Consider the following 9,968-nt stretch of genomic DNA (forward strand, 5'->3'; position numbering starts at 1 on the left):
TCCGGGACCCGACTTGCCGAGTTCACCGTTTAAGTCCCGTGTCTCTTCTTGCTTCTACTCGGCGAGTTGGACCTTCAACTCGCCGAGTCCAAGGCCAAAATGCAAGGTATACAACAAGAGGATACGTACCAAGAACCAGATGCTATAGTCGATTTCAGACCTTACGGGGTTAAACATGTGTCGTCAAGGAGAAGTGAAGGAATGTAGCTGGTAGAGGACAAAGCGTGTTTTTTTCTTCATTCCGCCCCAGTCAACCATGTTTTTTCTTTGGACCGAATTAGCACAAAAATGGGTATTGAATCAACATTTTGGACCGAGTCCAAAGTTGCAACAGAAAAACAAACACGCGGACTAGAGATTTCTGACCGAGTCCAAGCATTAGACCCAGTCAGAAGATGCATCAAACACCCTCTTAATATTTTTGATTTCTCCTTTAATTTTGTAAGCTTTCTTAATTTGCGAAATTCAAATTAAAAGGCAATTCTAAAGTTTTATTTTATAAACTTGAAATCACAACAATAAAATCCATCCTTCACAATCAATATAAGAAAGAGACAAGTCGTTGTCCATCGACGATAAATGAAAGTAAATTACAATACAACAAACACGATTTCTAACCTAGACAATATCATCCGTTGGGATGATGACCGACATAAAATATGAATTATGACTTTGTAATAAACAATGATAACAACGTTTATTGTAGATTATCTATTTTTTTGAAAAGGCAAACTAACTAACTTACTCCTAAATAACCATTTATGTATCTACTGTGACTTGAACCCATGACCTCTGACCTCTTATACGAGAGACCTACTCCTTACCAACCTACTCTATTGGAAACGTTTTTTATCAGGAGCATTAAGTTTTTCCGCATTGCAATCATATTTATCATAACAATAATATCATTAATAAAGAAATGAGTGAATAGAAGGTCGCTTTACAAAATAAATGTAAACTTCCTTCAACTTTTTCAAGTCAAATGTTCTATAAAAATACAAGTACAATAAAGTTTCCTTAAAGTACTATTTATGTAAGTATGAGCATGTTTTAATCAAACCCCCTTTAATTGATCACCGATTTCTCGATCACTTCAAAGATCTTGCATGATCTTCAGGTACAGGAAGATCAAGTTCGGAGCAAACAAATCGAATAATCTCCGAGGTGGGTAAATTCATGAAATACATCTTGTTTACAGTCACAACAATAGAAAACTCGTTGTTTATGTCACAATATCCCGTCGAACCACCTAAGCCTTCATGACCAAATCCAATCACCGAACCGTCGGTCGTCTTAACCCTCCTGAACCCAAGCCCAAATTTTGCATTTGGCAAGATTAAATCCTTATAATCTCCATTACCCAAGAACGCATCATGAAGTTTTGATTTTGGTGTGTTAAAGATTTTAGTTTTGATTTCATCACTTGCATTGTTGGTTTCGTATTTTTGGTTATTGGATGGCGATGTGGGGTGGTGAGGGTGGCTTCCGAGTGGTGGGAGAGAGGAGGAGGAGTGGCAGGTAGGGGTGGTGCCACCGTCCATGAGCGCAGCATAATAGCGGGCCAATGCACGGGCTGAGAAATGGCCATTGGCGGCGGGTAGTATTGCACGGCGGACATCAAGGGTGTTAGATAAGAGAATAAGACCTTCAATTAATTCCGCGGTGAGTGAGGAAGGTGTGGCGGATATAGTTCTAAACTCGGTGTTTGCCAGTAGAGAGGCAAACGTATTGAATTCATTTGTATCGAATGTAAGAGTTGCCAGACGAGATTCCACACCTAGATTATTAGCATAAAAACCAAATTGGTGATGAATTAACAAACATAGTATTTTCTATAGTGATTAAATTCATTATATACCTTTCTTATTGTTTAAAATCCATTTTAACATGTACATGTCAGGACAATATAAAAAAACACAACGTAGTTTCACCATTTTATAGATTTTTGCACATAACTATTAAAAAAAATATATCATTGTTTTGTGGAAACTAATTTTAAGAATGTCTTAATGTTGCCAAATAATCAACTTTATATTTTAAAACGGTAACGAACTCATGTTCTCGATATGCTTGTGGTTACGTGCTATCTCATGTTGAATTGATCACCCTTCTTTAAAATTTGAAACTTTTGGCTAAAATTTTAAACTTTATTACAAATTTTGTTATGAATTTTACCCAAAATTGATATTTTTTATATATAATTTTAATACTTTTTTATAATGGTTTATATATATATATATATATATATATATATATATATATATATATATATATATATATATATATATATATATATATATATATATATATATATATATATATATATAGGGGAAGATTAATGTGAAAATACAAATAATTTGCGAAAACGCGAAAACAAGAAAAACTTATGATATTGTGTCACCCCAACATTATATTTTGGAAAATAATTCATCCAAACTTTGAAATACATTATAATAATCGATGATAGATGAGAAATTGTTTCATATTAGCAAAGTATGATTTTTAACATTTTTATTATAAAAACATGAATTTAAAAAAATGATTACAGACGTGAAAAAAAAAATATTAAAACCGTCTTTTAATCTATATTATCATGACACAATCCAATGTAAACTTACTATCTTTAATTTATTGCTATTAAATTTATTTTTTTATAGTACATGTGTTTGATTTTTATAAGATAAAATCTGTTTTCGTATTTTCGCAAGATATTTATGTTTTCGCATGAATATCTTTTACAACATTTTCTTAACCTTCTTTCCTAACTTTTGCATTGCCTTATATACATTAGCAAACCAAATTTTCTCGCTAATTGTGCGGCACTTAGATTTGATGAAATAACAAAATTTTAATCACAGGAAATAATAAAAAAAAAGTTTGGTTTGCTATAATATATATATATATATATATATATATATATATATATATATATATATATATATATAAAAGACAATGCTGTCAATGCAAAAGTTGGAAAAAAAAAAGTTAAGAAAATATTCCAAAAGAATTTTTTTATAAGTTCGAAAAAACATTAAAGAAAAAAATCCGATAAATTGTTATAAAAAAGTCCAAAAAAGTTGTAGAAAAATAAATTTTAAAAGAAAAAACTAAATTTGAAGCGAATTCGTACTAAAATTTTAAATTCGAACCAAATTGTTATAAATATATAAAAGCAGCCAAAAGTGTAATATTTAAAAGTGTGCTCACATATCCAGCTTGAGATTATAGAAGGTAATTATATACAAAACATGAATTGGCTATCCATCTTGAAAAGTTTGTTTCCAAAAACCAGTGATACCCCTTAAAAAACATAAAAAAAAAGTAGTTGAGTAGCTAAATTAATAAAAGGGTGAAAGCACGATGTCCATTTCAATATTTTAATATTGGTACCGAGGAAAATGAGTTTTAAAATGGTCAAAAACTGTATAACGTTTAATCTTTAATCTGTAAAAAAATAGTTTTTTGTGAATCTCACCATGAGGAATCCCTATATAAAGTTCGCCCTCACTACTAGAAAAAGGTTAATAGAGTACGGTTGAAATTATGAATATAGTACGTACATAGAGGGCGTATTAGTAGAGGGGTGTATTAGATTACATGCCTAATAGAGTACGGCTATTTAGCCGTACTATATGTATCCTATCTACTTTTTACAGCCATCACATACAATCATCTAATACGGCATATATACACATCTAATACATCCATAAACAACCGTACTTGATATGAATCCTCTCAAACACACACCCATCTAATACACCATACGATCTCCTCATACAACCATACTAGATTACTCATACAACCGTACTAGATGTCAAGATACCAAACCCAGACTCCTTCCTAGTGGCCATTCTTAATTGCATTCCAGCCCTATTCAACATCCAGTTACAAACTTCACGTTCTTTGATTCTAAATAAAGGGACAACAGTCAAAAGTAATATCAACAGACACCTGGATATATCTTCTATCTTCTGGAGCTAAAATATAATTGAAATTTCATCTTCATTTTCCTTCTTATGAATAGAGAACATATGGAGTCAAAACACTGAAGTTCCTGTTTACACAACCAACAAAATCTAATCTTAAGGACAATGATGAATGAAATAAGTGAATAGTTGGAAAATTACTAACCTATATGAGACCATGTTACCGACAGTTGGAGGATTTGACATTCTCATATATAAGGTGATACTTGAAATTTCTAGGCACATTAATGGCAGATTCCTTGACAGTCAAAAGCAAGCAAAGCCTCACCACCTAGGGGCACATATAGAAAATTAGAAAAGGGAATAATAAGAACAAAATCATATGTGTGTGTGCGCTAGAGGGCAAAAAATACATTTTCCTTCCATTATAAGGATGATGAGCGTGAGCTCTTTCAAGTATCCTAGAAAAGGACACAAAAAGACAACAAATATTGAAAGGTCAATCCAAAATAAGACTTACTTGTGATCATCATTCATAACATCTTGTGTGATAATCTCCATGATATCTTTTAGGCTCCTCTTTTTGCATTGGCACAAGGTGTTCACAAAAAGCTGAAGTAACCCATTTAAATCTCGAATGTAGCATGCCAAGTGTCCTTATCTAAGGATTAAACAACACATAATGATGATGTCATATTTCTATTTTAAAATTTGGTAAACTAAAGATATATGCGTACTAACCTCACCCAAGTGGCTGAAGGCCACATAGATTCCACCAATAACTTTAACACTCTTAGAACCAAAATGTAAAAAGAAAAAAAAAAGTTAGTAACGTATATTATATTACTATATGTTAAGAGAACTTAAATAGAAGATTTAAAAAGATATAAAGAAAAAAGATGATTTTTTGTATTGTTATAACACACACCTCTGCCATGCCAGGCCAGTGTAATGACACCTCTTTCGATTGTGCAAGTTCCACTTCTTTAATTTGTTTCTTTAACTTCTCTTGAACACCTTTTTTATGCAATAAAACAATAAGAAACATGGTTTTGAAATTTTTTATTGTTATAAAATAATATAAAATATATACAATTATCATACCTGGTAATTGTAAAAGAAGAAGAGATTGAATTATTTTCAAGTTCTGTTGCAACAAGTTTGTTTTAAACTCAGCCAAAGCATCTTCTCTCACAAGTAACTACAAATAGATGTAATTCAAATGAAACTCAAAAGAGTACATAAAATTACGTTACACATGTTTAACTGGCCTCATAAAGGCAAAAAAAGTAATTATTTTAAAGAACACTCACCATGACAATTGGATCCCAGATAGAAATAACAATGCCAATATTATAGGTTACTACAAAATGTTCAAATAAATACGTAATCAGATCTTAATCTAATAAAAATCAAAATTAAGCAAAGTATGTATATAAGTTTTTAGATATTACTGTCTGGAAAGAACTCATAGCTGCTAACATGCATTTTCACATTATCAAATCATAAATAAACTTTATATCCTTATTTGAAATGAGAAAATATGTCCTCATGTATGCCTCTTCCAAAATAGAGGTTTGGCTGTAAAAATTCACAAAATTCAGAATGAAACAAGAAGCATGTAACACGTAAATGAACTTGTCTGAATAGAAGTAATGAAATAATGTTTAGAAACATGTTCCTTATTTACTTATCGGACATAGAGAGTATATCCATAAAATTCATAGCAAATTGAACTAAGAAAGCTTTGCTGAAATTCGGTCACTTCACCAAAATCATGATCCTAGGGAAGAACAAAAACCTGATTTCATTGAAGGTAAAACAAACAACATTAAACCCTAACATTTTAAAAACTAATTTTGTGTTCATTGGACCTAATTTCTTAAAAATCCCTATTCTTACAAACTAATTTAAAACTACCCTATATACGTATAAAGAACTCACCCATCCATGATCCATTCACTACTACCAACAAAAAGCACATCCTAACTATCTTTTATTTTGACCAAATTTATAGTTTTTAATGGAAAAATGTTGTCACACACCTCTAACAGAGAAGCCTATTATTTAGAGCTTTCTATGATTTATTCAATACATTGCAAACTCATAACAATAGTAATCTAAAAACCCTAGCGTATCCTTAGACATTAGTTGCTCATACTCTTGTGTACAAAACCTTTAATGTCAAAAAAATCATTCCCACATCCATTAGAATATAATCATATATATAATATACCCATAACATAAATTAATGCCTTTTGTATTGAAGATTGAAGAATACCTTTTCAGTTATGATACCAGATATTAAATTAGTTGGTGTAACATCAAAAGCTGGATTCCAAATACAAATCTCAGAAGTTGCAACTTGTTCTCCCATACCACCACATGTGTTAAGTAACTCCTTTGGCAATCTTTCTTCTATAACAATTTCATTCCCGGAAGATAATGACAAGTCAACTGAAGTCAAGGGGGCCGCAACGTAAAATTGAACACCATGATGTTTAGCAGATAACGCTAGGCTATATGTTCCAATCTTGTTCGCAGTGTCACCTAAAATCAAATTTAATTTTTTTAGATTAAAAGTAACAAAAGATTTGCGGATAAAATAGTAATAACATACCATTAGCAGTAACACGATAAGCTCCAACAATGACATAATGGATAGATCTAGTTTTCATTAAAGCAGCAGCTGCAGAATTTGCTATAAGAGTCGCGGGTATTTTGTCATGAACTAATTCATAAGCTGTCAATCTTGATCCCTACACTTTCACAAATGAACAAAAACAGTATTGATCGAGTCAGACATTTCATCGAACACCTAGGGTGCACACACAACTAAAGAACTATTCCATATTTCCATGTAATAATGAAGATTGTTTACTTGGTTAAATGGACGGGTTTCTGTACAATAAGCTCTTTCTAGTACTTCATCAACATGTAGTGCACGGATTACTCCAAGAGCTGTTCCAAATCCAAATGTTGCAAGACTATTGAAATGAAACAATAAAGTACAAATCATAAGAACATGTAGCTCAAGATCTAGAGTTTGTCATGTAAAGAGGGAGATGACTAGCCTACCAGTATTATAATGTGTCAAAACAGAAAATTTCTTAGATTCCTTTTGTTAAATTTGAATGAAAGAAGATCCATATGACCTGATTGCTTTATTGGAGGCAACATCATCTTCCAGCATTACTTCAGCAGCTTCAATGTAAGCCTGAAAAAGCAAAGAACAGAAAGTAACTAAATCAAACATGAATACATGATATGAATTACAAGGAGAGAGAGAGGAATTACAAGGAACACTTGGTTAGCATCTGTAGCAGTTGCAACAGAGTTTGTTACAATCTTTTTAAGTTTAGTTGCAACATCTGAAAGATTCACAGCTGTTGGACGACTGTGAAACAATAGAACAAATCAGGAAAAAGTTCTGAGGAAACACTACACTTCAGCAGCATCTCGAATCTCCAAATAGATTGTATCAAGAGGAAGTTTTCTCTGCTCAAAACAACAGTTACAATTAAATGAAATGAAGTGAATATGAAGGAGAAAGGGGACCTGATCAAGTAGCTGAAGTGAGCCACGGTGATAACAGATGGCTTGCATAGATGAGTCGGCTTGAGATGCCATTGATGGAAATTGGAAGCAACTGCAATTCAGCAAAAAAGTAAACCAATCTTAACGAAATTAAAGGTTGGATACAAATAAGTTGGATTGAGTCGCGGAACACATGTAGACGAAGACGAAACTTGCTGGAGGGACGTGAGTCGTGAGTGAGGTGATCGACGGAGTCGGAGGCAGCTTAAGGCGAATGATATTCGGAGTAGAAAGGTGAAAAAAATGTTCTCAAATATCTATAAGAAGAACTACAATCATCTAGATGGTAATCGGTGGATTTATCTACAAGAATTTGAAATTATCGACTTACCTCAACTTGACCTTGTAGTGACTGAACGTAATTGATGATTTCATCGAGCATGAGTGCTTTTCCAGTGACTTAAGAACATGATTTCACATTTTGATTTCATCGACCATGAGTGCTTTTCGAGTGACCTAAGAACACGATTCTGAATTGGCGACGAAGACGAACCGGAAGCCTTTAAAGGTGGCGACCTGGAGGTGGTGGATTCTCTTTCTACGACACCAGCGGCTCTGAGTTTGATGACACAGGCGGTGTAGGATTGTCTTTCTACGACACTAGCGGCTCTCAATTTGATTAAGGAGGAAGACGAAGCAATAAGCGGTGGAATGTATTTAGGGCTTAACCAAAGAATGGGTGTTGGGAAGAAGTAGACGATAATGGAGTCGGGGTTGCGTTTGTGGAGGCTTCGCAGTTGGCAAGATATCCTATAATCGGAGAGCAGCAACGTATAGGGCGGTGGTGGTGACAGGGTTTTGGCTCTAAACTGTAAAGAATAAAGATGGTGAGGTTAATCTAGTAATTTGGAAGATAGATGGTGATGGGGAAAAACGGTCGTCTTTGATTGGAAGTCGACCGCGGTGGGAGACACTCGGAAGGGTCGAAGAATCAGCAGATGGCGGAAGGTGAATGGAAGAGCTACTGTAGACAAGTCTCCCCTGATTTAAGTGTATATATAATACGCCTTTAATTAGAAACATACATCCCTTTCTAGTACGGGTTTTATTATATCCGTATTATATTATGGTGTATTGTATTAACCTTTTTCCAGTAGTGCCCTCCACATTCAGTGGGCGCACAAAAGCCTCCTCAAGAACATCCTGAAACTTTTTCCCAGATACACGCTGCACATTCAATAACATATATATCAATGATAATAATCACAACAAAAAAAAAAAAAAATAAAAAAAAAAATAAAAAAAGAAAATCCTTCATGTAATGTCGAACAAATAACACCACACAAAATGCCAAACAAACTGGGACACAACAGACTCAGTCTAGTTTCTTGTCAAAGTAAAAGAGGTGAATATCCTCCTCATATATCATTAAAAAGAGTCCTAAAATAGAAGATGCATGTAAATGTTACCTCAATGATCCCACCACATAGCCATCCATACGAAAAATAATGATATAATTGTTGACAACCAGGTTCAGTCTCTGGTGTCACCATTGCAATACGTTTTAAACACTCATCCCAATCACAAAATAACCCTGGATCGTTTTCAGAAATGCCAGCAAGAGCATTGTGCAAACCAGATGTATGATTAAGTATATGATTAACCTGCATACATTATAAAAAAATATATACAAAAATAAAGAAATTGTCCCTACTCCCTACTAATGTTTGTTCAAGTGGAATCAGATTATATAAATAACATTAAGAATAAGGGGAAAAAAAGAGTTGGGATGATCAGGAGAACCTTTATCTGATCTTTTCCATTAGTACCAAACTCAGGCCAAATGTTGGCAACATTTTCGTCAAGCTTCAGTTTCCTGTGATTAAAAACTATCATATTATTATTTCCTTTTATGGGTGTTAAAAATATCAAATTGACGAAAATACCCTTTATCGACCAGCCAGTGTATCATTCCTGCCGTGACACCCTTAGTTGTAGAGAAAACGGGAAACAAGGTATCAGGCTGAACTGGACGAGGGTCATCTTTTCCCATGACTCCAGCTGCAGTGTCAATGATCACTTCCCCATCTTTGTAGGCACAAACCTAACAAACATAATAATCAAAGTTTTTGTAAAATACAATCACAAAGCATATAATTCAAGTGCGTTTGTGCTACAGTTGGGAGGTAAAACAAACACTAATTAATTCAAGCTGAAAGTTCATTTCACTGTTATAAACTCTTAAAGGGACAAGCTTCCTAGATATATTCACAATGATGAAGATATGGAGAGCAATAAGGTCTATTGCATTGATGAAAGACTGCTCTAACGCACACCAGAACTAAGTAAAAGCAATATGCTAAACGAATTATATTGGAGGAGGGAGAGGTATGCACCTGGATTCCAAGTATTTTATCAGCATTCCCTAATTCAACCAAAAGGTCTCGCAGCTTGGCTTCTACATCGGAATGGATAGGACTGTCACATAACCATTTTGTAGCAGTG

General features: G+C 33.6%; 1 protein-coding gene and 1 pseudogene across 1 annotated transcript; both read right to left on the minus strand.

Annotated features, from left to right (window-relative positions):
• Positions 1–887: 887 nt before the first annotated feature.
• On the minus strand, positions 888–9,962 carry LOC111892452 (uncharacterized). The gene is made up of 7 exons (XM_052764337.1): positions 9,860–9,962; positions 9,410–9,567; positions 9,267–9,339; positions 8,933–9,127; positions 8,622–8,690; positions 3,476–3,500; positions 888–1,777 (listed from the first exon to the last, which is right to left on the minus strand). The coding sequence occupies exons 2-7, from the start codon at positions 9,514–9,516 to the stop codon at positions 1,089–1,091; spliced, it is 1,158 nt and encodes a 385-aa protein (XP_052620297.1). The 5' UTR covers positions 9,517–9,567; positions 9,860–9,962; the 3' UTR covers positions 888–1,088.
• LOC111892453 (methylthioribose-1-phosphate isomerase-like) lies at positions 5,516–8,586 on the minus strand (annotated as a pseudogene).
• Positions 9,963–9,968: the final 6 nt, after the last annotated feature.

Source organism: Lactuca sativa, chromosome 5 (assembly GCF_002870075.4).
Source record: "Lactuca sativa cultivar Salinas chromosome 5, Lsat_Salinas_v11, whole genome shotgun sequence".
NCBI classification, from domain to species: domain Eukaryota; kingdom Viridiplantae; phylum Streptophyta; class Magnoliopsida; order Asterales; family Asteraceae; genus Lactuca; species Lactuca sativa.